The 27,181-nt window shown below is 55.1% G+C and overlaps 2 protein-coding genes across 4 annotated transcripts; one reads left to right on the forward strand and one right to left on the reverse strand.

Annotated features, from left to right (window-relative positions):
* The first annotated feature begins 428 nt into the window (after nucleotides 1-428).
* Nucleotides 429-3,896, forward strand: HSD3B7 (hydroxy-delta-5-steroid dehydrogenase, 3 beta- and steroid delta-isomerase 7). Of its 3 annotated transcripts, none has more exons than XM_027961610.2 (7): nucleotides 429-477; nucleotides 827-998; nucleotides 1,221-1,376; nucleotides 1,665-1,773; nucleotides 1,851-1,950; nucleotides 2,298-2,460; nucleotides 2,969-3,896. In XM_027961610.2, exons 2-7 carry the CDS (start codon nucleotides 833-835, stop codon nucleotides 3,379-3,381), a joined length of 1,107 nt encoding a protein of 368 aa, XP_027817411.1. In that variant the 5' UTR covers nucleotides 429-477; nucleotides 827-832; the 3' UTR covers nucleotides 3,382-3,896. The 3 variants fall into 3 exon arrangements, with proteins under 3 accessions (XP_027817411.1, XP_027817410.2, XP_060261828.1); XM_027961609.2 differs by having other exon boundaries at nucleotides 831-998; XM_060405845.1 differs by lacking the exon at nucleotides 2,298-2,460 and having other exon boundaries at nucleotides 831-998.
* Nucleotides 3,897-7,363: 3,467 nt separating this feature from the next.
* On the reverse strand, nucleotides 7,364-22,693 carry STX1B (syntaxin 1B). Its single transcript, NM_001009440.1, has 10 exons — nucleotides 22,664-22,693; nucleotides 14,124-14,198; nucleotides 13,815-13,914; nucleotides 13,638-13,712; nucleotides 10,651-10,724; nucleotides 10,138-10,246; nucleotides 9,889-9,962; nucleotides 7,904-8,041; nucleotides 7,703-7,813; nucleotides 7,364-7,444 (listed from the first exon to the last, which is right to left on the reverse strand). The coding sequence occupies exons 1-10, from the start codon at nucleotides 22,691-22,693 to the stop codon at nucleotides 7,364-7,366; spliced, it is 867 nt and encodes a 288-aa protein (NP_001009440.1).
* Between the last annotated feature and the right edge of the window lie 4,488 nt (nucleotides 22,694-27,181).

Genomic DNA, 27,181 nt, shown 5'->3' on the forward strand with positions numbered 1-27,181 from the left:
GGCCACCTGATAGGCTGGACCAACCATCCAGAAATCCCCGCCAAGGCCAGCCAGAGCCGGGCCAAGGTCAGGCCTCCCTTCCCTTCCCAGAACCACAGCTGCTGCTGGGCTCCGGGTCTCCTGGGAGGGCCACCAAGAGGGAAACACTGATGTCATGCGCCGGGAGTGAGGTCACCCTGCCTCCCCTGTTCTGCAGCCACCAAAACCCCTACTCAGCACCCACCCAGCAGGTTCTGTTCCCCCATCCCCATTCCACAAGCTCTCTGCTGGAACCAGAAGCCTGTGCAGCCGAGTGGCCACCAGAGGGTGCCCTGTGGCAAGGCTGGGGGGCGGAGAGGTGGAGGCTGGGCTGGTCTCTGTTCCTGGAATGGGCCAGGAGGGAGGAGGAGCAAGCGGAAGGGACCGTGTGGCGCTGGCCCAGGAGACACAGAAGACCGCCTCGGTACCTAGTTGGGCGCCCTAGGACTCTGGCTGCAGGTAGGTCCCCTCCCCCAGCTCCGCCCTTCCCGCCTTCCTCTACCCCCTGCCCCAGCTCCCTGCCAACCACCCTTCGTTTTGGCCCCAGAACTTCTCCCTCTCCCTCAAACCCTGACCCCTTCTTTCGTGCCAAGCCCACCCCCTTATCTCGGAAACTGCAGCTGGCAGGGTCAGAGGGCAGGTAGCCTGGCCACTTGCACCCACAGCCACAGCCTCCAGAAAACGCTCCAGCCTCTGGCTCGCTGCTCCGGGCGACTGAGTCAGAGGCCCCTTCTAGGAGGAAAGGGGCATCCCTTGCTGGGGCAATCGGCAGCAGGCCACCCAAGTGAGGCAGGGTGTCTTTCCCCAGCCAGGTATGGCCGACTCTGCCCAAACCCAGGAGCTGGTGTACCTGGTCACAGGTGGCTGTGGCTTCCTGGGGGAACATGTGGTCCGAATGCTGCTGCAGCGGGAACCCCGGCTCCGTGAGCTGCGCATCTTTGACCTACACCTGGGTCCTTGGCTGGAGGAGCTGAAGACAGGTGATGGGGGAGGGGTGGAGGAGGGGCAACAGAGGGTAGGGAGGGTGTGGACTCCCTTCTGAGTGGCGGAAAAGATGATGCCTGTTATGTCTCTCCGGCGGGAGCGGATAGGATGAATGAGTCATTAGGAAAATGTGGCTCCTGAGGGTGTGGGCCAAGCCCAGCAGCTGGCTGATGGTCTCAGCTCTGACATTGCCTCTGCCTGCCCCTACCCGCTCCCAGGGCCCGTGCAGGTGACTGCCATCCAGGGGGATGTGACCCAGGCCCACGAGGTGGCAGCGGCCGTGGCCGGAGCCCACGTGGTCATCCACACAGCTGGGCTGGTGGATGTGTTTGGGAAAACCAGTCCTGAGACCATCCACGAGGTCAACGTCCAGGGTGAGCTGCTCCCTACCTGTTCTGACCATGTCCTTAGTACTCCCTGGCCCATGGCCTGATCTTGGCTGTTTGTTCCCTGCTCCCTTTTTGACCCTGACCTCTGTGATCAGCCTGTGACGATCTGTCCCTTCTGCCCCTGTGATGGCAGGCCGGTCCTCTGACCTCTGTGGTTTTCCCCAGGCCTGGGGAAGGCGGGCATGTGTCCTCGTCCAGTGTTGGGATGGGGAGGGGAAGAGGCGGATGGGGAGGAAGCTTCAGTTTGGACACACAGCCCCCTACCTCCCTCAGGCACACAGAATGTGATCGAGGCTTGTGTGCAGACTGGAACACGATTCCTGATCTACACAAGCAGCATGGAAGTTGTGGGGCCCAACATCAAAGGCCAGCCCTTCTACAGGTGAGCTGAGGTCCCCCTAGTCCTTCCAGGGCCCCACCTCCCCTCAGCATTAAGAATCTTCCCTCTCCCCCTACTAGGGGCAATGAGAACACCCCCTACGAAGCCGTACACCGACATCCCTATCCTTGCAGCAAGGCCCTAGCTGAGCGGCTCGTCCTGGAAGCCAATGGAAGGGAGGTGAGACTCGAAAAGATGAGACGTGGGAGATGGGGCTGCCTGGCAGAGGCAGAACCAGAGCCTGTGGGCTTTTTTCTTTCCTTCTGGCCACACTGCATGGCATGTGGGATCTTATTTCCTTAACCAGGGAATTGAACCCTCACCCCCTGCAGTGGAAGGGTGGAGTCTTAACCACTAGACCTCCAGGGAAACCCCTGGGTTTTTTGTTTGGTTTGGTTTTTGTTTTTCTCACCATGGGCTCCTTTGCATCCTGCCCTGGTTTCCTTCCCTCTCAAACTCGAAGGGACGAGGGCGGAAAACAGCACCAGATCCTTGGTCTGAGCAGGGCGTGCCTTTTTTGCCCCCAGGTCCTAGGGGGGTTGCCCCTAGTGACATGCGCCCTGCGTCCCACTGGCATCTACGGCGAAGGGCACCAGATCATGAGGGACTTCTACCACCAGGGCCTGCGCCTGGGGGGCCGGCTCTTCCGAGCCATTCCAGCCTCTGTGGAGCATGGCCGAGTCTACGTGGGTGAGGCCCGGGCTGGGTGGTGGGGGAGGCTAAAAAAAAACAGGGCAGGACTTGCGTGGTTCTCATAAGTGGGGGGTGTTATATACTCTAGCTAAAAAAGGACGGTTTATACATGAGCCAGAGCAGACTCTGATATGTGGGCATTGTCTTCACGGGCCATAGAGGAAACAGTATCCTAGTGAGTGGGGAAGGCTGACATAAACACCAAGTCATAGGCTGAAAGTGTTGCAGTTTTGGGGGTAGCATCTCCTCAGGAGAGAATAAGGGGGAGCATCTCCCCAGGACCAAGAGATGAAGGAACTGTATCCATACAGGCTGGCCTGGGGAAGCACCTGGCTAGGCAGCCTTCAGCAGGGCTATAGTGACGTGGGTGGTATCGATGCGGACCCGAGAGGGTGGCTTGTTCATGCAGTGGCCCAGGAGACAGCAGCATCTATGTGGTTATCAGGGCACTCAAGGACATATCCCCCTCATTCTCTCCTCGGCACCCCCACCCCCACCCCCACAGGCAACGTGGCCTGGATGCACGTGCTGGTGGCCCGGGAGCTTGAACACCGAGCTGCCCTCATGGGCGGCCAGGTGTACTTCTGCTATGACAACTCACCCTACAAGAGCTATGAGGACTTCAACATGGAGTTCCTGGGTCCCTGCGGACTGCGGCTTGTGGGCACCCGCCCACTGATGCCCTACTGGCTGCTGGTGCTCCTGGCCGCCCTCAACACCCTGCTGCAGTGGCTACTGCGACCGCTGATGCTCTATGCGCCCCTGCTCAACCCCTACACACTGGCCGTGGCCAACACCACTTTCACCGTCAGCACTGACAAGGCTCGGCGCCATTTCGGCTACGAGCCCCTCTTCTCCTGGGAGGAGAGCCGGACCCGCACCATCCGCTGGGTGCAGACCGTGGAGGGCTCAGCCTAGCGACGGTGCAGCTGGGCCCAGAGCCTGGCGTGGCACCGCATCGTTGGGTCCCAGAGCCCTCAGACCTTGGTGGGGAGGGCAGGCTGAGCCAGAGGAGGGGGCTGATGTGACTGGCGGTCCCAGAGCCCTCCACCTTGGAATCCAGGAGCCTTGAGCTTGTGTCTTAATGTCCCTAAGTTCTAGGGCAGGGCTTGGGGGCAGGCGTGTCTGTGTCTTCACTCTCAACTCAGGCCTCATGGCTGCTTAGTAAGGATCTCACCGCCCTGACATTCTCAACGACGCCATCCCATTTCTGGCTTTCCGAGCAGAAAGTGGGCGGAAGGCCCGCAGGCCCTCGTTGCCGGCCCTTGGATGTCCTTCGTGGTCCTCAGGCTTGGTTTCAGAGTGAAGACGCTCTCTTAACTCTCCCCACCACCTTGGTCCCTGCTTGGGGGTCACAGTCCCATGATTTTAAACATTCATTACCTTTAGACATTTATCTTTCAATACTCGTCAATAAAGGCTGAGGAAGTCTGTGTATTTTTCCCTTCTTGCCCCCTACTCTGCCTGAGGTTGCCCCAGTAATGCGTACCTGTCCAAGCCCTGGATTAAAACTCCTCTGAGCCTGTGCCCATCCGCCCGGCGAGCACGTCCCCCCACCTCCCACCATGTCTCTCCCGCTCCCACGGCGCCCGTCCCTCGTGGGGACAGAAGGAAGTGAGCACACAGCATCCCGCTGTTGGATTAGTTGCTATTTCTCCCGTCCCACGGGGCCCAACCCGGCCCGGGGTGGGGGTGGGGGGCTCTGGGGACAGGACATGCAGGGCGGGGGTGGGGGGCAGAATTTTCCTGTATTTTATCCATTTGCAACTTGGTCACCAATAGAGAGAAATGGGACTCTGAGGGCTAACAGGAGAGGATGGCCTGGCTCTGGGCCCCCAGCCAGGCCCCAGGAGTCCTGTCCCCTCCGGGGAGGAGAGGGAAAGAGCTCTAGAAACCAACGGAGAAACAGAAGGGGCAGGGGCTCATGTCAGCAAACACGGCTACATCACGTGACACGCCAGCGACACAGAAACACACGCCAACGCACACGGTTGCACAGCAGGCAAGGTGGGGGGGCGGGTGGGGGAGGAGGGAGCCGGGGGCCACCCATCTTGTCCTCTGCGGGGCAGGCTGGGGGTGGGGCAGGGTGAATGCATAGAACACATCATGTACACACGCTCAAGGCGTGGCAAGAGCGTGCATCAACCCACAGGCACATGGGATGGACACGCAGTGTGCTTCGTGAAAGGCAGGGCTAGGGAGAAGGGGGGAGGGGAAGCAGCGAGCCCTGGCCAGGCCCGGGACCACCCACGGGGCACACAGGGGCTTGATGGTGGTAGGGGCTTGGCGGGCAGGTGGGCAGCACACACTCATCTGAGAACATGCAAGACACACCAGCCCCCAGACAACAGTTCCAGGACACGCACGGACACAGCAGCCAATAGGCAAACATCCTGTGGTGGGTGGGACTTGGAGAAGCAGACCCTCAGGGATCCTTTGGTCCATCTGAGGCCCAGAGATGGGCAGTTACAGACCTAATGCCACTCAAGGAGGCAACAGCATCTCTCCAGCCATGGCTCCAGCCTTCTCCTCGTGGCCCCAAGGCCGTGGGAATTCCGGAAACACCTGGGCTGAGAGGGTATCCTGGCTGGGCGGCCGGAAGGAAAAAGGGTTGGGTCGGGGGTGCTGGGGCCTGCTCTGACGTCCCCAAAGAAGCCTGAGTGTGAGCAAGGGGGCTACAGTCAGATCCGGGGGCAAACTTCCTGTCCTGACGAAGGGCACTGTGGGAATGGACAGGCAGGCGCCCCTCCTGGGGACAGCCCACCTTAGGGGTCCCGTGCATCTATGGGCCATACACACAGGCAGGGCCCAGCCAGGTAGGGAGGAGATTGGCTATCTGAGCTGGGGCTGGGGCGGGGTAGGGTATTACGTTCCAGAAGGTCACAACTGCATTGTCTCTCTCACGCACACACACTTCACATGAAGAGGGCCTCCAGGAAACCATGTGTACACATACCAAAGTCCTCCGCCCTGTGCACACGTATGTTCCTGGGCCAATGGAGTAGAAGGCTTCGAACACTGTTTTCTGCCCATGTACCCCTCCCCCACCTGCCACCCAATGCACAAATCCAGCCATGCATGTGTTGTCTACGCAGCAAGGGAGGAGCTGGCCCCTTCCTCACCATCACAAACCCGGGCCCGTGTCCCACTCTGACTCACCCTGTGGGCCAACTGCTATTGGTGACACTGCGGCAGTACTCATGTCCAGGGAATGGGTCCCATGACTCAGCCCACTCCAGTACGTCTGAAATAAGCAGTTCCCTAAACCCCAAAGGCCAGAGCATCAGATGGGGTGGTAGGGACCATCACCGGCCTCTTTTCGGTTCTGAGGTAATTTTCAGGAATGTTCTCATTCTGAGAGCCTGGGGCAGCCCCTGCCATTCCCCTGGTCAGTAGCGTTTCCCACCAACAGCCTTTCCAGGAGACATTCGTGTGCCCCGGTGCCAACCTCTACAGGCTTCATGCTGGTGTCAGCATGCACTGGGCTCCTATGTGCATATGTGTGTGCCTGGGTGTGGCCTCATCCCCGTGGCAGGTAGGAGACACTGAGGTGTCCCAGCTTCTACACGCCCAGGCCTACGTGACAGAGAAAGATAAGCATGTGGGCTTGTGTGCACAGGGGCTTGGACCACGCAGGGCAGGAAGCGGCCATTGCACAACGTTGATGGAGCCACGTGTGGCCACACCCAACAGCAGCCAGCAGCTCTGGGGAGAGAGGGAGCGAGCAAATAACTTGGATCAACAAACCTGGACGGGGCACAGGTCCTTGCAGGTGAACGGATGTGGGTATCATACACAGGGGGGCAGAAACACACTATGTAGAAATCCTCTACACACACATACACACACACACTTGCAGACGTACTCGAGATAGCGTAGAAATATAGATTTCTGTGCCCATCCAAAACAGGTGTCCCATGCAAAATGTAGAGGGTTCTATCTCAAGAGAACACCTACCGACACCTTAGACACAGCCTAGATATGCACACGCACATGCACACACACACACACACACACACACACACCCTTCACATGACTTGCCGGGGGAAATGCACACAGATATACAGGCTGAGCTAGATTATTTACACGTGTATGCGTCCACTTGCTTGCCTCGGCTGAACCCCATACGCACACATGTGCTCCCTAGGACACAGGCCAGCCCCAGGGGTGACTAAGCCAGGAGGGTTGGCTCCACACCATGCTGGGGTGTCTGCCATGACCTGTGTGTACCTGGACCAACCTGGATCCTCAGGGAATGAGTGTGAACCTCTGCACACAAACAACCTGCCCCATTTGTAGCAGACTCAGGGGAAGGGGGCATGTCAAGGGAGGCGGTGCTGTTACATTGGATTGAAACACTCAAACACAAAATTCCATGGACACAAACTGTGTATCCATGGATCTGTGACCACACACACACACACACACACACACACACACACACAAAACCCTGTTTACAGAAGACAGAAGAGTGTGGCTCAGTGGGCTGCTGCGTCACACCCGGCCATAGTCCACACAACAACCCAGAGGAAGGGGGAAAGCTCGGACAACACACAGACTTGAGGTGGGGGGGCAAGAAGGGTGATCAGGTGCTTGTACACACAGTTACACACGTACACACACGCACACACGCTGGGGTGTCCACACGTCTCGAGCATGTGCCGGCGGCATGCATGTTGGTGTGCATGTGTAATCACGCCTGCTGCTATCTACGTGCGGGGGCGAGGGTGGTCCATGGTCGGGGGAGGTCCAGGAACTCCAGGGTCTGACGGGCGGTAAAGGTTAGGGGGGCTGCCTGTGTTGAGGGTGAGCCTGGAGCAGGGGATGGAGTGAAGGGGCGGTGGGGGTATTGCTCCCGATGTGGTGGGGGAAAGATCTGGGAGGAATAGGGTGGGGGGGCCTACAAGCCCAGCGTCCCCCCAATGGATGACGCCAAGACCACCCCCAGCACCACACAGCAAATGATTATCATGATTTTCTTCTGCAGGCAGGAAGGCCGGGGGGAGGGAGGAGACAGGGAGACCGAGAGATAAAGAGACAGACAAACCGACAGATGGACGGGGAGGACGGTGTGAGGGAAAAGAAGAGGGGAGAGAAAACAGAAAAAAAAGGAAGAGGTCAGAACCCAAGATAAGGCCTCTGGCGGGATTTCATCACTCACCTCAGCCCCGGCCTGAGCCCAGCCCCGCCCGCTCGGCTTCAGCCCACCTGCTCCACAGGCCCACCCGCCCCCGCTCACCCTCCGGGCCTTGCTCTGATATTTCACAGCTTTCTTGGTGTCAGACACGGCTCGCTCCACGTAGTCCACGGAATGTTCCACATTGTACTCAATGCGGTCAATCATTTCGCCCTGTGGAGGAGACATGCATGGGACGGGGTGGGAACTGGGGCTGGAAGAGGGGACGCCGGGGGACCCGGGTGAGGCTCCCCAAGGCAGTACCTGGCTCTCCACCAGCATGGCCATGTCCACAAACATGTCATGCAGCTCACGGATGCTGGTTTCCAGTTTGATGATCTCGTTGTGCCTCGTCTCGATTTCGTTCAGCGCCTGCTTTGTCATCTGCGAGTCCATTTTGATCTAGGGTGATGGGGGCGGGAAGGGTGAGTTTTGGGGGGTGGGGGGAGCTGCAATCCCTTCACTCCCAGAAAAGCATCTGGGTTCAAATCTGGCTGTTGCTTACTAGCTATAACTGTGGATAAACTGCTTAACTTCATGGAGTTTCAGTTTCCTCACCTAGAAAACTGATACTAATAGTGTCTGCTTCACATGGCCGTGTGAAGATTGAGTGACTATGTGTATATTGATTAGAATAGTACCCGGCACACAGAAACCACTAAAGAGACGTGTTAAATTACAAAAAGTAAAACTTGGGGACTTCCCTAGTGGCCCAGTGGCTAAGATTCCGTGCTCCCAATGCAGGGGTCCCAGGTTCGATCCCTGGTCAGGGAACTAGATCCCACAGGCCATAATTGAAAGATCCACAACTAAAGACCCAGGGCAACCAAATAAATGAATATATTTTCAAAAAGCCTTTAGCACACACAGGAAGGGAGATGGGGGTCCTGGACCCCCACTAGGATTGGGGGCCACCATCTGGTCAATGGTGGACACGGTAACACAATCAGGTATACTGCCTCCCTACAAAAGCCAGATCACTCATTTTCCAAACCACTCACTGTTTAGAAAGCCACTCTTCTGCTCTAAAACCCTCCAGGGCTTCCCACTACCCACAGTCTACACACCTTTTACTTTAGCAATCAAGATCCCATCTTCCTTTCTGTCCTTATCTCCCCAAATCATAAGAGCCCACATCATCCAATGGCTCTTTGGCAACTGGTCCACTCTCCCTGTCTTTATTCAGTCTGTCCTCTTTGTCTGGAATGTCATTTGCCCATCTTCCAGTGTCCAAATGCTCCTTGTCTCTTGAGGTACACAGCTCAATGCCACTTTCCCCAGGAAGCCTTCCCTGACCTTAGAAGTGAGTACTATTTTAGGGCCCATTTGCATCCTGTTCAGCCTTCAGGCAAGGTACTGACAACCCTGCACCACAATGATGGTGGGTCAATTGGCAGGGATCAGCTCTATATCCTGAGAACCGCTCATCAGCTTCCCCTCTACTCTCAGGCAGACTGACAGACATCCTGGGCAGAACTGTCTGGGAGGGCTCCAGGCTAACTGGCCCATGAGCGATTTTCTCAAAGCTAATTTAACAAAGTCAATTCTCTAAATAACAATTTGCTGGAAACTGCTAGACAATCAGTAAACAGACTTTAATCCTGGTCTAGAAACCTAAACCAGAGTCATTCTGCCACCCACCAGAAGCAGAAAGAGAGCCAGAACCTGTCAGCCGGGGCAAAAGTGGAGAAAGAGAAAGAAGAACTACAGTGATAGAGGTGCAGCTGGGGAAAGTCCGTCTATTTCACAGATGAGACGGCAAGGGCAACACTTCAGCAAAACTAAAACTAGTTGTTGTTTTTTTTTTTTTAATCTTCAAAACGTAGGCAAATTAGTCACTTGGTGAAATGACCTGTGTCACTAGGGAGAAGTGTACCCTAGTACTGAAGAGTCATGACTGGACGGCATCCTTGCTCTGCCTCTAGTTGTGTGACCTCGGCAGGTCATTTAAGCTCTTTGATTAAATTTGGGTCAGATTTCCTCATGTGTGAAATGCAGCTGCCTCAGAGGCTCGTGGTGAGGAGTAAAGGAGTTTAGTAGGTACAGTGCCTACAACAGTGCCCACTCCCGTCTGCCATTTTTATGAGGGTGCCTTTCTGCTCAGCCCCCATGGAATTCCCCAGTTCCAGATTCAGACTTCCCCACGCTTGGGATCTCAGGGTGGACTTAGGACCTTGAGTTCAGCCTAAGCCTGGGGAGGAATGATGAATACTCTCCAAGTACACGCCCCACCCCTACGCGGGGCTCACATCGTCTGTGAAGATGGCCAACTTCCCACTCTCCAGCATGTCTTCCAGTTCTTCGTTGGTTGTGGTCCTTCCGGCTGTGGGGAGAAAGGGCTCTCTGCTCAGTGACTGGGCCAGCCTGGGGGGCCTAAGGTGAGGGGACCCCGGAGCCCACCCTCCCACCTGGCCTACGGCCCACCGAGGGGAAGGGCCTGCCTGGAAGGAGTACGCGGCGGGAGTGGGAGGGCTGGGGGTAGGGGGTGTCACACGCACTGATCTCCAGCTGCCGCTGGATCCGGTCCTTGCAGCGGTCCCGGTACTTGGACTGGGTCGCGTTGTATTCAGTCATTACTTCCACGAACTTCCGGGAGAGTGTGGAGTGCTGGGGTGGGGGTACAGACACATTAGGAGGCAGGGAGCAGAGACCGTGGAGGGATGGAGTGGGCAGAAGGGATTGTGTAGGCCTATGGCCCTTTCTTTAGCTCGGGCCACGATCCCAACCCCTCATAATAGCGCAGTTCCTTAGCCCCAATACCTCCATCCTACGCCCAAACCGACCAAAGCGGCCAGGCGAGAGCACGGAGTCGTAGCGCGTCCCGCCCTCCGCCGTAGCCCCGCGCCGCCCCGCCCCGCCGAGTCTCCTCCTCGGAGTCGCCCCATACCTGTGCCTGCTCTGGGCCGCCCAACCCCAGCAGGCAGGGCTCCGGCCTGGACTCCTCCCCTGCCAGGTCCCTTCTGCTTTGGTCCTGGCCCTGACCCTGACCGTGCCTGGCCGCTGCCTCCTACCTGGGTCTTGCGGATGCGCAGGTCCGCAGAGGAACGATTCAGTCCCTCCTCCTGTTCAATGCTTTGCTCGATCGCTGTGGGAAAGAAGACGCAGTGACGGGCGGGCGGGAGACCCGGGGCGTACGGGGCGGAGGCTAGGGACATATGAAGGGGTCGACATCCTGAGGCAGGCCGCAGGCCTGTGAACAGATGTCACACCCAGGCAAGGGCAGGCAGTTAAGACTGCAGGGTGGCGAGGCAGGAGGCCGGCGGATAAAAGGACCAAGGTTTGAGGGAGCCTGGAAGGCAAGTAGGAGGGGAGACTGAGCGTCAGTTGGTCACCAGACAGAGGGGGGCTATTTGTTCTGATGGAGAGACTGGGTCTTTGAAAGTTTGTAACTCCTGCCCAGTCGCCCAGTCAACATCCTCTGTGTGAATGGGAGTGGAGGGTACGCTCTACTTTTTGCAACCTCAGCAAAAGGTCAGGAACCCATAGTGGGACTTTTCCGGTGGACTGCAAGGAGTTTCAGGCGGGTCAGGTTCTACTGCCCGCCCTTTCCTTGGAAAATTCCAGGGTAAGCAGATGGATGTTCCAACAGAGAAAACAGCTCTCCTTCCCAGGTAGCACTAGTGGTAAAGAACCCACCTATAGATGTAGGAGACATAAGAGATGTGGCTTCGATCCCTGGGTCAGGAAGATCCCCTGGATGAGGGTGTGGCAACCCACTCCAGGATTCTTGCCTGGAGAATTCCATGGACAGAGGAGCCTGGGGGGCTACAGTCCACAGGGTCACAAAGAGTCGGAGATGATGGAAGAGACGGACATGACTGAGCCCACGCACACACACTGCCTTAGAAAATGATCCCTGTGCCAGGAATCCCCACTGCTAAAGGATGTTCTGGAAAAGCACACAGATTAACTGGGATTGCTGCTTCTAGATCATACACTCCCCACACTTATTCAGATTTCCTATAAAGGAACTTGTGAGTAAAATCAGCTGGGCTCCGGAAATGCAGCCTTAATGAAACACAGACCCTCTCAAACAGGGAAAAGCCTCCAGGCCATTCCTAAGAACACTGCTTCACTGTTCCTGGCAGCGGTGGAGGTATGAGGATGGATGGCACCCCAACGCTCCCCTGCCAGCCATGGCGGGCCAGTGAATGAGTGACATCCCTGTTCCAGCTGCTACAGGAAAAGTCCAGAAACACACACCCAAGGATGTTGGAATCGTTGGCCTTAGACTGGGACCCTATTGTCAGACTTGGGGCTGGGGTCAAATCCCGGAGGAAGGGATCCTATAATAAGGTCTCAATGACTTCTTCCAGCAATCTTGGGAGTTCAGTGATAGCAGTCCAGATTTCAGACTAGAAACTGAGATTGAGATGGAGAAAACAACCCATTCGAGGTCACAGACAAAGCCAGAGGTCATGGCACCACAGAGCTGGAGAAAGATGGAGAAGACTCTCTTTTCCTGGAGCTCTGAAAGGTCGGCTTCTCTAAGGCATTGCCACTTTTCCTAGCTTCTTTCTTGGCTATTTCTGAATTCCTAAACCATACAGCCCTCCTCATGGTCTCATGCATGCTAGGTCGCTTCAGTCATGTTCAACTCTTTGCGACCCTATGGACCGTAGCCTGCCAGGCTCCTCTGTCCATGAGATTTTCCAGGCAAGAATACTGGAGTGGGCTGCCACACCCTTCTCCAGGGGATCGTCCCAACCCAGGGATTGAACCCGTGTCATGGTCTTATACAGTGTGTTAATGTCAGAGTTCCATAGGCTCAACGAAATCGCTGAGCACAGGGATTTTTAAACTGTGTTCCATGGATCCCTGCTTCTGAGAAGGAACCTCAGAGGTGGCTGTTCCCAGGAGTGATGGGAAGCCAGGTGCATAGGGCTCTGGGACTCCCACCCCCAGGTCAGCCAGAACAGTCTGACATTTACGTGTTGTATATAATGGAATTTGGGGTGAGATTTCACTTAGGAAAGAAAGATTTTGCTACCCCCCCCAAAAAAAAAGAAAGAAAAATGAACAAACTCCACCCCCTTCCAAGCTTTGAAATTGCTTCAGTAGTTCTTACGGTACTGATGAGGAAGCTGAGGGTAGGGTACCTGTCCAGAATGAGTTAATGATGGAAGTGGGCTCCCTCTGTCTGGATCTGCAATCAGTGAGCTCCCACTTTGGATCACTCTGCTTTCCAGCACACTCTCCTAAGTACAAAGGGCTTACAGATCAGCACTAGAGGCTCACATATGACCTCCTGTTGAATCCGGGAAAGCATGGCATCCCTGTCCTCACCTCCCTGGACCAAGGTCATTGTGCTCAGGGCCAGACATCTGACATGACTCCTTTCCCCCCCGAGCCCAGCAACGTGCCTCAGACAGGAGAGTGCTTGGCAAGTGTTTTCTGATGCTGAATTACCAGGAGCACGCAAATTAACATCATGGTAACGCTGCTGAATTCCCCTGGCACCAACAGACAAGGAGGTTCCCAACCCACAATGCTTTGGGGGAAGGTGGTTATTACCAGCACCCAAGTCCTTAAATTAGAGTGGATACATGAGCATTTGGCAAGTCCCTCCTGCAAGCTTGCCAGCCCCCTGGTGTCAGCCACACAGTCCAATCTGTCCTGAGCTAAGGATACCAATTCAGAAGCATTTGCTGAGCCCACCTACTGGGTGCTGAGCGTTATGTCCGGCACCTGTTCGGGAGAAATGAGGCCTCTGTGAAACGAAAGCCACCTGGAAGACTGTATTTTCTCAGCAGACCTTGTTGTTGATGGAACCAGCAGAGCTCAGATACGATTTGGACAGAAACCCTCCTCTCTCTCATTTCCCTATCCTGTCTGTATCTTTCTCTGTGGAATCTGGAGCAAATCAGAAAATCTGGGATTTTATGCCTTCTCACTGTTTAGGAATTTGACTCCTGGAAGTCGGTAGATATTTGTCATGGTTTAGTCCAATGGAAGGCAGACTTGTTTCCGTCCTTGGTCAGGGGATGGCATTTCTCACCTTTCAACTTGGATCGAACCTTGTTGGCCGTCTTCTTGATGTCTGTAGTGAGGTCCTCCAGCTCCTGTTTGGTCTCTGAGGGGGAGGCGAGGGGAAGAGAGGGATGGGTGAGACATTTGGGTGGAACCCCAGCCTCCTTCTGCCCCCAGCCCCCAACTGCCCAGCAGTAGCACTTACTCTCATCCGGGTTGGGGGCGGCCAGGATGGCACTGTGCTGTTTTTTCACTTGTTCCACATCCTCTGACAGCTTCTCAATGCAGCCCCGGATCTCTTCCACCTGGGGCAGCAAATTGGCTATACCCAGCCAAGTCGTCGGGCCAGACAAAGGGATTCGGGAGGGGAGTGGTGCTCAGTCAGGGTTCAGGGAAATGGGCCAGACCCAGAGGGGTTGGTAAAAGGCCAAGGGGATGGAGGAGTAGAGAGAGGGATGGGGGTGTGGGGGGCCAGGAAGAAGGCAGGTGTGGGCTGGGGGTCAGGTTCTGTTACCTGTTCAAAGAACTCATCCATGAAGTGGTCTCGGTCCACATGGACCACTTCTTCCTCATCATCGCTGTCTTTCGCCTGGGAGGCAAAGAAAGGCAGGGTCTGTGAGCAGTCCTGATGCTCCGAGCTCTAGGCTCAGGGTGTGGGTCCTGGGAAGGGTCACATGAAGGGCGCCCAGAAGTCATAACAAATACTGAGTGTCTTGTGGCACAGGGTCCCGGAGGCCGGGTGGCTGACAGCCCAAAGGACACCTTGGAGGGAATTAGCCAAAGGCACCCTTATGGGGTAGAAGTGGTCCTGAGAGTGCTGTCACCCTGGAGGCGGGTGGCGCTCTGGACAGATGCTTTATCCAACCAGTGTGGAAGCATTTCCATATTATAAAAACCGGCCAAATGTCAGGCTGGCAGGACTGGCTCTGGGCTGCGAGAAGGGGTCTGACGTGGAGTCCCGGGAGCCTGACCCCCACCACCATGCCCCCAGCCACTCCCGCCAGGCTTCACTGTGTTCCCTTCTCTTCCCCTCCAGCCTCCAACACGACCGGCCATGTCCCCTAGGCAAGGTCACTTCATGCCAGTGGCGGGCATCAAGTTAAGCAAGCACAGTCAGGCCTGGGGAGGGCTGGATGCGAGACACAGAGAGCACCCCGACCTTCCTCCTCCCACCCACTCTCACCCCTCCCCGACTTTCCTCCGTGCAGTCACTTGCTTTCATCCAGCCTCTTCCAACTTCACACCCACCTACTCTCCCTTGCTTGGATTTCCCAGTTGCAACCTGCAGCTGCTCAGCCCTCCACCCCCAGGGCTCAGAGACACAAAGGGATTCGCCCTCCCACACCGCCACCACGGCCACCAGACAGGCCAGTGACACAGACAGAAGGGCTGACACAAAGGCACACAGAAATAGGCCCCCTGACACCCACACAGAGCTGCACTGACGTGCTGACGCTCACCCGCACACGGGCCCACAGCAGAGCTGCCTTCTGAACATGTGGACACACAGACGTGCAGAGCTCACCACCCCCACGCCCCCTGGGACATTGGGGAGGGCCCCCTGGGGCTGTGCTCCCAGCCTCTCTGAGCCTCAGGTTTGCATGCTCACTCAGATCTAGGAAGGAGGAAAGGGGGGATAGGGAGGGCTCCCCAGTGCTCCACACTCCCTACTCAAGACCCTGCTCAGGACAGAAGTCTGAGGGCCAAAGCTGAGCCCATTAAACTTAATTACATCTGGAGCCCTAATCGGCCTCCACAGAAATTTAAACAGAATTCACCCTGATTTCCAGAAACAAAAAAAAAAGAGCCAAGACTCAGACAGAATCTCATGACCAGAGCCTGAATGAAATCAAGATAGGAGCCAAAACTGTCTAGCAGGGGATGTTGCCAGATGAGATCGAAAGAGGAGAGCTCGCCCAGAATCTCGACAGGGTCCCAGCAGACCACAGACAGGACCCGACAGAAACCAGACAGCTCAGACCCAACCAGACTCACGCAGACAGATCGCAGACAGCTGAGATCGAACCTAGACAGAGCCAGATGGGAGCTAGATGCGATCTAGACAGCCGGTTAACTTGGAATCAGAGAGCCCTGAGAGCACAAGGAAGAGACCAATGGAGACGTCCAGCTAGACCCTCTCGAAGGCACCCCAGCTTTCCACCAAAGCCTGGCTCAGATGGTCCCCAGGGATCCTCCCCATGCCATGTCAGAGAATGGGCTCAGCACTTCCATTTCATCTCCAAATATCTCCCGGGAAAGGGGGGCTCCTCTTCTTGGCCCACAGCTGCCCCCAGAAGGAGGGGTGGTACCTGGTGGGGCTTGGGGACCCTGAGGGGACTTCTGGCTCTTCAAGCCTCCAGCTGACCCAGAACCACACCCGCAGACCTTGGCCCCAAGAGGCTCTGGGCTGCTTGGCTCATCTCTGAGGACTCACCGGCCTCCCATGAGGTGCTAGCCTCAAAAAGCCGCTGCCCCACGAAGGCATGTTCCTTCTCTGCCTTCAAGCACTTGGCCCGCAGCCTGGCTGCCCACGAGTCATGAGGCCTCTCGCTGGCCCAGGTGTCTGGAAACTTTCCTGTTCTTTTTCCCTTCCCATGCTGACTTTCTGTGCGTCTTAGTTCCCCACCAGGGAAGCCCAACGCTGACTTCCTCAAATCTCATCTCTGTCCCTCTCTCCTGTGGTCCCTAGGGCCAGGTCCCGGCTGCCTGTTTACTTGCCCTTGAGAGAGGAGGAAAGGTACAAGCCCCAAGGATGACTTAGTTGGTGCACTAATTACAGGCAACTGAGAGCTAAACTCCTCTCCAGTTTCCAGACACTTCTCCATCTATAATCTCGTCTGATCCTTACCACCACAGCCCTCGAAAAAGCTGTCCCCATTTCACAGATGAGGGAACAGGCGGGCAGAGGGGGAAGAGGAAACAGACTTGCTCAAGGGCACCCAGGCTGAAGGGCTGGGAAACCAGAGGCGTAATGTAAGATATGCCTCCTCCCAGACCCTCTTCTGTGGCTCAAGGCCACACTGCCTCCTACCGGCCACTCCACCACCAGAGGGTTCCCTTCTCAGGTGCCCTCCTGACAAGGCCCAATCTGGGCAAAGCTCTGCACCCTGAAAACCTAGCAAAATATTAGCATCTGAGAGCACCTTTGGCCTTGGTCTTGCATTCTTGTTATCTCATTTAATCTTCACTGAAATTCTTCAGTTGACCATTGGTCAGAGAAAGCTCATGAAAGTGTTGGTTGCTAAGTCGTGCCCGACTGTTCGCAACCCCGTGGACTGTAGCCTGCCAGACTCCTCTGTCCATGGGATTCTCCAGGCAAGAGTACTGGAACGGGGAGCCATTCCCTTCTCCAGGGATTCTTCCCGACCCAGGGATGGAACCCAAGTCTCCTGCATTTCAGGCATACTCTTTACCATCTGAGCCACCAGGGAAGCCCAGTTATGGCAAATGTTTACACAGCATTTGATGATGTGCTAAATGCTGTTCTAAGCACACTGCCCGTATTTATCCATTTCATTCTCACAACAGCCCCCTTTTATAGGTGGGGAAACTGAGTCACAGAAAGGCGAACACGCTTGCCCAGGTCAGCAGCTGGAGGGCTACACGCCTTCTTCCCTCTGAGCTTCAGTCTCTGCATTTGCTGAACGGCAATGAAGTCAAGAAAGTAAAAGTGTTAGTCGCTCGGTCGTGTCCGACTCTTTGTGATCCCATGGACTGTAGCCCGTCAGGCTCCTCTATCCATGGGGATTCTCCAGGCAAGAATACTGGAGTGGGTTGCCATTCCCTTCACCAGGGGATCTTCCCGCCCCAGGGATCGAACTCAGGTCTCCTGCACTTCAGGCCGATTCTTTACCGTCTGAGCCACCGGGGAAGCCCGAGTCCTCCCTAAATGGTGGGCTGGAGGAGGCAATGAGACCACCAGGCAAGAAGAAAATGCCAGATGCTGCCAGAAATAATTACTGCTCAGGGAGGGTTGGCTGGTACCCACTGCCTTTCCCCCTGTTACAAATGAGGAAACAGGCTCAGAGAGGTTGCCTGACCCTGCCTAAGACTTCACAGCAAATAAGGTCAGAGGTGAACTGAAGTGAATTTAGCTTCAGTGAACTGTCTGGTGCTTAATCTCAGGCTCTTTCCCTCCTGTCCCTCTGTTTCTTCCTGGCCCCTAAAGACTTGTCTCTGCTGTGTCCTCAGCACTGCTGAACTCCCGTGGCTGGGACAGAAAACCAGGAAGAGGTGCCAGGCTGCAGGAAGAGCCCAGACAGGAAGCCAGATGTTTTAGCCTCCATTCAACTTGCTGGGTGGCTCTAGGCAATTCGCGGCCCCTCCCTGGGCCCTGGCTTATCTGTGAAATGGGTGGGCCCTCCTCACTCTGTGATGTGCATACTTTTCATCAAGAGCACAGCCTACATTTCTGGAAGAAGCTAACCAGCCTAAAAAGAAAACAGGCTGCAGGCAAATAAGAATACCTTGGAAAAGATGATCATACATGCCCTTATCCACCTTAGGGACAGCTGAAGCCTCAGTTTCCTCATGTTTGAAATGAAGATAGGAATTATACGCATCAAACACATAGGCGTCAATAACGAGGCATTGGGCTCAGTTACAAGTGCTTTGCCTGAATGAATTTAATCCTTACAGCCACTCCATGAAGTAGATACTCTTTTTATTCCCATTTGACCAAAGAGGCAGAGACAGATTAAGTAATTTGCCTAAGATCATACAGCTGATGGGGAGCCCACAGGGTAGGGCCTGGATTGGAGCCCTGGCGGTCTGCTCTTTACTGCCTGCCAACTCCTCAAGCGCTCAGGAGGATGAAATGGGAGAGTGTGGAAGTCCTGGGCACATTCTGGAACTGTCCTGGGCACAGGGGACATCAGATCCAAGCCTCTGGGTTCAGCCCTTCCTGATCAGAGACACCCGGAGCCCTCATGGGTGTGTCACTGGCGTGGCGACAACACAGATGCGTGGACAGAGGGAGTGGGGCAGTGTGAGCCAGCGAGTCCAGCATGGAGACAGACAAGAGGGTGACTAAACCAGAGGTGGAAAGAGACTGGAACTGGGTGGTAGAAAAGTCATAGAGTGGGGACTTCCCTGGCAGTCCAGTGGTTAAGACTCCGAGCTCCTACTACAGGGGCCACGGGTTCAATCCCCGGTTAGGGAACTAAGATTCTTGCATGCCGCATGATGCAGCCAAAAAAATTAAAAAAGAAGTCATAGAGTGGGTATGTGTTTGGGTAAACACGTATGCATGCCCCCCCACACACAACACACACATGCTCACACCTGCTTCTCAGGGGCACACGCATCCTTTGATCTAGAGGCACCAGCCTCTCTCCACTGCACCCCCTGCTTCGGTCCATCTGTCTCCCTGACCTGGGCCTCTGCTCGATCCCAGCATCTAGTGCAGCCTCCCGAATCCTACCTCTCTCCTCTGCCTTCCCCACCAACTCCTTCTTCACACTCCCTCTGCCCCACAGGGTCGTCATTTATCTAACAAACGTGACTGATCAGTGTCCACTTCTCTCCTGGGTGCTGCGGAGAACAAGCCAGGAAGGGGGCCTGCCCCCAGGGAGCTGACATTCCAGGGGAGGGAGATAGACCGTGCAAAAGGAGCAAGACAATTTCAGACTGGGCTCCTTTTACATAGCAGGAAGGAGATAAAGCGGGAGGTGTGACAGAAATGGCCGTGGGCGAGGTTTGACATCCGAGCTAAGGCCCAGGGAGTTAACTGCACCACAACCTGGGGGACACTGAATTCAAGGCAGAGGGAACAGTGTTCAGGCAGAAGGAACAGCATTCACACAGAAGGACCAGCAGGTGCAAAGGCCCTCAAGCCGGGGGAGCTTGTGTGTCTGAATGGCAGAAACAAGCCCCGTGCTGCTGGGGGCTATCAACCCATCACCCAGGGTTCTCCTGGTCCCTGATGGAGAATGTGGGGCCACTGTTTCCTTCTGCTGCATCAGGTCTGCACTTCTAAAGCATCTACTGTGCCTATCCCACCCCTGAGGGCCCTCAAATTCCTCACTGCAGGCTCCCCTCCTCCATTCCCCAGTCTCCCCAACCACCCCCACCCCCGCCTTCCCACTCCAGAACTGCCTCCGCAGGCTCTGCCCACAACGCATCGCCTTGTGGCTTCGCTCTGTAACCTTCCTCTCCACCTCACTTGCTCTCTTCTTCTCCTTTTCAGCCCATCCCTGGACCCACTCCTTGGACCCTGAGACACCCATCCAGTCAACTGACTCCCTCCTGCAGCCTCCACTCCAGCCCAGCAACTCCCAGTTGCCAACCAAAGGTGCCTGGTGATGTGGAAACAGAAAACCCTAGTTCAACCCTGGCTCTACCATCAACAGCTGTATGACCTTGGGCAAGTCAGGTTACTGCTCTGGCCCTCGATGTACTCCAAAATAAATTAGGGGCCACATCTTGCCCATCCCAGGGGGCTGACGGGAGACTCAAGAGAAATAAACGAGTCAGCTGTAGAATAACATACACCCGTGGAGCAATGCTAAGCCCAGGCCTTCTTCTAGGAGCCTCTGGCATAACCTCAATCCTCAGGATAGCCTTCCAAAGCAGGTCCCATTGCTACTCTCAATTCATTCATGAAGGAAGTGAGGACCAGAGAGGTTAAGCAACTTACCCAAGGTCACACAGGAGTAGCAAAGCTAGGATTTGAACCCAGACAGTCTGACTCCCAAACCTGTGCCCTTGAGTGCTATGTGATAAACCCCTTGGGACCTCTTAAAGTGCTATTGGGAAAAGACAATCAGGACCCCCCAGGCTGACCTCCCCTCTTATCACTGACTTTCTGATCCCTTTCATTCTCAATTCTGGTGGGGAGACCCCCACACTCCTTGCATCTGGAAGCTTTTTCCCACCCCACACATGCCCTCCTGAATCTCCAGTTTCCTGGAGCCATGACTAACCAGAGCCATCCTTCAGTCAGCACCCTTCACCCTTCCACCCCCGTCCCACCTCCACCACCGGCTGCCCCCAGCAGCCCCAGCAAACTGGATGCCTCCCCTTGGGGCAGGGGGTCCCTGACCCACTCAGATGAAGACTCTCATCACTGCCTTCAGTGTATCCTGCTTTGCCTCTTCCCTCCCCCTCTCTAATCACACCATGATTCCACTATCACCTCACCCCTTGCTTTCCATCTCGCTGGGTTTTGGAGACATGGCACAGTCTTGGCAACAGCAGAGCTGGGTTCAAATCCAGACTCCCTCACTTGCTAGTGGTGTGACCTTGGGCAAGTTTTAACCACGCTAGGCCTCAGTCTTTTTCACCATAAAATGAAGCAGTCTCTCAGTCTGCCTACCTTACCAGGTGAGGGTCTAATGAGATTATGGATGGCAACCTGTTTTGAATGAAAATGGGGAGAGAAGGGGAATTAAAAGCATCAGTGCTGGAGCCAGCCTGCCTTTAAATAGCTGTGTGACTTTGGTCAAGTTATGTAAACTCTCTGGGCCTCAGTTTCCTCATCTGTAAAATGGGATAATGCTAGCACCAATTTCTAGGGTTGCTACAAGGATCAAAATGAGTTAACATGTATACAACACTTAGAACGGTGTCTGGCACATGAATATTGGTTATTTTTATCACTCCCATTTTCCTGATGCCTGAGTGTATAACTCAAAGTTTAATTGAAAAAAAAAAAAAAAACAACCTTCAGAATTCCTTCTTTCAACCATCAGTTTCTCCTTCCATCCCACCTGTCAACCCATTTCTCCTAGAGGCAACAGTCACTTGCCTCCAAGCTCCTTCTTTTTGTTTTCCTATAACCTGGTTCCCCATCTCCAAACCCAGGGGGCCCTCCAAAGACAGCTTTTTACCCCCAGTGTTGAGACTTCTCTTTCAAAGGCTAAAAAGGCAGAGACACATGTCAGCTTGGCAGACGGGAAACCCAGATTCCTGTCTGATCTTCCCATCCACTTGCTTGGTGACCTTGGGCAAATTCCTACCCATCACAAACCTCGATCTCCTCATCTGTCAAATGGGATAATAACCCAAGGGGAACAGCCAATAGCTCCTAGTCAAGTGCATCAGGCTACATCAGTTGGGTCTAGTACTTTATTAGCATAACCCCCGGGGCCCTGAGCACACCGCAGGCTGTCAGCTCTGCCTCCTTGGGCCCCAGGTCATTTCTCCAATGCCCCTAGCCTCCTCCCAGTCCCAGAAACCACTCTTATCAAGCCCCCACTCCCCAGCCTCTTCCAAATGGCAGCTTTCACTGCAGACACCATGCCACCCTCCTCCTCTGTCACCCAAATCCAACTCACTGCCTGGCCGGACTCCTGGAGCCGGGCCTCTTCAGGCCTGCAGACCGGGGGCCCACGCCAGCTCACCCCTGACCGTTCAGGATGCCCCAGTTCCCCTCAGTGGGGCACAGTCCATGGCACACAACCCAGTTCCAGGGCCCTGTACAAGGAACCTCCTTCCGGTCTCTCCTGCAGCCCCTTCTCCCACCTCTGGGATCACTCTCTGTCTGGCCCTGGCCTCTGGCCATCTCCTGAGGCCACCCCTTCCCTCCTCATCTCTGAGAGGTGCCCCCTCCTCACGGAGAGCAACACAAACACACATTTCATTCACTGCTCAGTTAGCATCTCAGTCCCAACCTGTGTCCTTCCTGCCCCCCCCCGACCCCGGCCGCCCCCAAATCTGGGTCCCGCTAGGCTCAGCCTGGCCCAGGAACTGCCCACATCCTCTCATTCAGCAAATCAGCCCAGCAGATGACAGCACCCTCCAGTTCTCTCCCCACACTCACTCTCTCCCATCCTCAGATGAGACCTCAGGGCCCGCCTGGGGACGTGGGGTGTCCAGGGTCCCTGAGACCTCTCCTGCCCCCAGCGTGTCTTAATGGCCTCAACCCCTTCTAGCCACTGGCCCTAAAATGCAGGTTCATTGGAGACAGCAGGTGCCTCCACATCTTGGGGTGCCCCTGCCACCAACCTCCCGCCTCATCATTTGCCCCCACGTCCCAGCACCTCCCCCACTCCACCCCCACGCGTCCCCCAATATTGGGGTCCCGCCCCCCATTCTCCCCACCCCCAGGCTCACACTCCGCAGCTCCTGAGTCCGATCCTTCATCCTGCGACGGCTCCTCCTCCTCCTCCTCCTCCTTCTCGTTCTCCTGTCTCTGCTTCTGCTCCCTGCCTCCTGCCTCGGTTCGGGAGGCCGGAGTCTGGGGGCGCCGGGGGGGCACCGGGGCCACTGGCTGGGGCCCGCGGGCGGGGGCGGAGTCGGGGTCGGCGGGCTGAGGGCCGGGCAGGGGCAGGGGCCTGGGCCGGGCTCGGCTCTGCCGGGGCTGCGGTGGCGATGCGGCTGCGGCACAGGCTCGGATGGAGGGATGCGGGAGAGCTGGAGCGCGGGGGAGGGGGGCGGAGGGAGGTAAGGAGGAAGGGAGGGAGGGGGGAACCAGAAGGGGGCGGGGAGCAGGGGGCATGCGCAGCGCCGGGGGCTGGGGGCGCCTGGGGGTTGTAGTCCGGGGAGGGGGACCCAGGAGGGAGGGAGACTGGAGAGGCCTAGAGGGGGGTGGGGAAGGGCAGAGCCACAGAAGCAGGGAGAGATGCGGAGAGGCAGGAGATGCGGCTGGAGGCGCAGAGATGCTGGTGTGGGGTGGGGGTGGCGGTTGGAATGGCAGAAAGAAGGGGTCAGGGAATGAATCAAGGGAACAGCCTGGGAAGTGGTGCTGTGGATCCCTTTACACCAAGAGATGCAGATAGGATTTATATTTTATGTTTGGGAGTATCCCTATGAGTCTGGGCAGGACCACCTCTGTGTGTGTGTCCCTGCGGGGAGCTTTCTGGACACTAGAAATAGGGAAAGTGACCCTCTAGGTGGCTTTTGTGATGCAAGGAATCAGTCAAGCCTAGCTGAGAAGGACATGGGGCTTGTTTTTCCTTTTCTGCACGACCTTCCCCACTCTAAGTGTGAGAGTCCCCGGACAACGTGGGTCTCAGAGCTCTGCTTGTCTACCTCCAGGGACAGGGAGCTCACCACCTCTGGAGACCTGGCCTATCTTTAGGTGGCTCCGTCAAAACAAAATTGGTCCTTGTTGGGAGGGGATTTCTGGTAACCTCAAGGGTCCAAGAACCCAGTCCTGTTCATTCATGACCACCTTTCCTCTCTCCATCTTCACGGCTTAACATCTCGTCAACTTCTCTACCCCTGCAATGGGGCCTTGGCCACCAAAAGGCCTCAAACCTACTTTTTCAAAGGTCCCCAGTGACCTCCTCTATGTCAGATCCATCAGTTGCTCGCCAGGCCTTATCCTCCATGATCTTTCAGTGATGCATGACCCCAAGGACCCCTCTCTTCTTGACACCCTGCCCTCCTTGGCTCCCACCTGCCTCTTGCCTTCCACGCCTTCCCCTCCAAACTCTGGAGGTTGTTTCTCAGCATCCATCCAGACCCCCAGCTTCTTCCACCTCCCCTCCGCAGCAGGATTTCCTGGGCCTCCTCCCAGGGTCTCTTCTTTCTTTACCCACCCCCCCACCTCCCCAGGTTCAGCCATGCCGACATGACTACAACATCCACTCTATACCTGCATGCCAGGTCCTCAGGGCAGCACCTACTATGTGCCTGAGCACTGAGTGAGCACCAAGAACAGACACCAAAACTGCAATCTCAGATGTGGGGATCCATAACTATTTTGAGTGAGGCCAGGGCTTTGGCACTGACCACCAAGACTGTGGTGGCCTCCCCTTTTCCCAATGAGCCCCTTCCTGTGCTCACCATCAACGAGGGCATCTCTGTCCACTCAGCCCCTCAAAGCAGATAGAGAGCTCTTCTTGGCTCCCTCCCCATCCAAAGAATGCTACCATGTTCCAAGCATCTGCCAAGTCCCTGGTGCTCCACTGAGGAGCCCCCATAATTCTCCCAAACTCATAACAGCTACTGCCATTATCCCAAGCATCCACATCAGGAAGCAGGCTTGAAATGCTTAAATAACAGCAAAGGGCAGGGCTGGGGCTCTTGCCTGCAACTTTTTTATTTTAAATTTTTATTTTCTGCCTACATGTCGCATGCAGAATCTTAGCTCCCCAGCCAGGGATTGGACTCCCACCCCCTGCTTTGGAAGTGCAGAGTTTAAACCGCTGGACCATCAAGGAAGTCCTTGCCTGCACCTTTTGATGACAAAGCCCATTCCCGTAAAACCACAAGATTCCAGCCCCTCCCTCCACGGTCAAATCTAGAGCTGTCTCCTGGGTTCCATCCATCCCCACCACCCTTGTCAGTCTAGGCACTCACTGGTTTTTATCCAGACCATCAGAGCAGCCCCCTCTTGGGGACTTGCCTGGTGGTCCAGTAGTTAGGACTCAGCACTTTCACTGCCAGGGACCAGGGTTCAATCCCTCACTGGGGAACTAAGATTCCGTAAATTGTGCAAAGTGAACATGAAAGTTGTTCAATCATGCCTGACTCTGCGATCCCATGGACTATGCAGTCCATGGAATTCTCCAGGCCAGAATACTGGAGAGGATAGCCTTTCCCTTCTCCAGGGGATCTTCCCAACCTAGGGATCAAACCCAGGTCTCCCACATTGCAGGTGAATTCTTTACCAGCTGAGCTACCAGGGAAGTGTAAACCCATGCAGCGTGACCAAAAAAAAGAACACCCTTCTTTCTGCTCCTCTCACCTGCAACCCTTTCCCTTCACATCCTCAGATGCTGCTGCTGCTGCTGCTGCTGCTGCTAAGCCGCTTCAGTTGTGTCCGATTCTGTGTGACCCCATAGATGGCAGCCCACCAGGCTCCCCCGTCCCTGGGATTCTCCAGGCAAGAACACTGGAGTGGGTTGCCATTTCCTTCTCCAATGCATGAAAGTGAAAAGTGAAAGTGAACTCGCTCAGTCATGTCCGATTCTTAGCAACCCCATGGACTGCAGCCTACCCTGCTCCTCCATCCATGGGATTTTCCAGGCAAGAGTACTGGAGTGGAGTGCCATTGCCTTCTCTGCCTCAGATGCTAGTGCTTCCCTAATAAATGAGATAATATCAATCCCCAACATCAACAAAGTCAACGTCCCCTGCCCCCACAGCTTCCCGGATTACACTCAGTAGCTGCTCTCTCATTTGGTCCCCATCCCCACAATCTCATCTCTCTTACTATTTGTTTCCCTGCTGCATGGACCCCAGGCCTTAATGACACCAAGGACCCCAAACACCTGGGAGTCTTTGGCTGTGTGGCTTCCCCTGCCAGGTATGCTGTTTTCTCCCTTCATTGACAGTCAGACTTCTCATCCTCCAAGGCCTAGTTCCAGCCTCTCCCAGCCATCCAGGCAAACAGCCTCACGAGGATTGGGCAGAGTCTGCTTCCACCTTAGACTAGCCTGGGCCCGACTCATTTCTGCTTCTCCCCAGCAGTCAACACGAGGTGAGGCACAAGATACATGTTCACTAAAAATCTGAATGGAGAGAAGAATGAATAGCATATTCCCTCATACCGTTATCCCAGCATAAAGACAACGGAAACAAGTTCCATGAGCAAGGATTTTAAAAAATTGAAATATAATTGATATACAGTATAACTTATAGATGTAGGCTATCAGTTCAGATTAGTCGCTCAGTCGTGTCTGACTCTTTGCGACCCCACAAATCACAGCACGCCAGGCCTCCCTGTCCATCACCAACTCCCAGAGTTCACCCAGACACACGTCCATCGAGTTCGTGATGCCGTCCAGCCATCTCATCCTCTGTCGTCCCCTTCTCCTCCTGCCCCCAATCCCTCCCAGCATCAGAGTCTTTTCCAATGAGTCAACTCTTCGCATGAGGTGCCCCAAGTACTGGAGTTTCAGCTTCAGCATCATTCCCTCCAAAGAAATCCCAGGGCTGATCTCCTTCAGAATGGACTGGTTGGATCTCCTTACAGTCCAAGGGACTCTCAAGAGTCTTCTCCAACACCATAGTTCAAAAGCATCAGTTCTTCGGTGCTCAGCTTTCTTCACAGTCCAACTCTCACATCCATACATGACCACTGGAAAAACCATAGCCTTGACTAAGCAGACCTTTGTTGGCAAAGTAATGTCTCTGCTTTTGAATATGGTATCTAGGTTGGTCATAACTTTTCTTTCAAGGAGTAAGCGTCTTTTAATTTCATGGCTGCAGTCACCAGCTGCAGTGATTTTGGAGCCCCCCAAAAATGAAGTCTGACACTGTTTCCACTGTTTCCCCATCTATTTCCCATGAAGTGATGGGGGGACCAGACGCCATGATCTTCGTTTTCTGAATGTTGAGCTTTAAGCCAACTTTTTCCCTCTCCTCTTTCACTTTCATCAAGAGTCTTTTAGTTCCTCTTCACTTTCTGCCATAAGGGTGGTGTCATCTGCATTTCTGAGGTTACTGATATTTCTCCCGGCAATCTTGATTCCAGCTTGTGCTTCTTCCAGCCCAGCGTTTCTCATGATGTACTCTGCATGTAAGTTAAATAAGCAGGGTGACAACATACAGTCTTGAGGTACTCCTTTTCCTATTTGGAACCAGTCTGTTGTTCCATGTCCAGTTCTAACTGTTGCTTCCTGACTATAGTGTTTGACAATTTTTAAAGGTTATATTCCTTATGGAGAAGGCAATGGCACC

Source organism: Ovis aries, chromosome 24 (assembly GCF_016772045.2).
Source record: "Ovis aries strain OAR_USU_Benz2616 breed Rambouillet chromosome 24, ARS-UI_Ramb_v3.0, whole genome shotgun sequence".
In the NCBI taxonomy this organism is placed as follows: domain Eukaryota; kingdom Metazoa; phylum Chordata; class Mammalia; order Artiodactyla; family Bovidae; genus Ovis; species Ovis aries.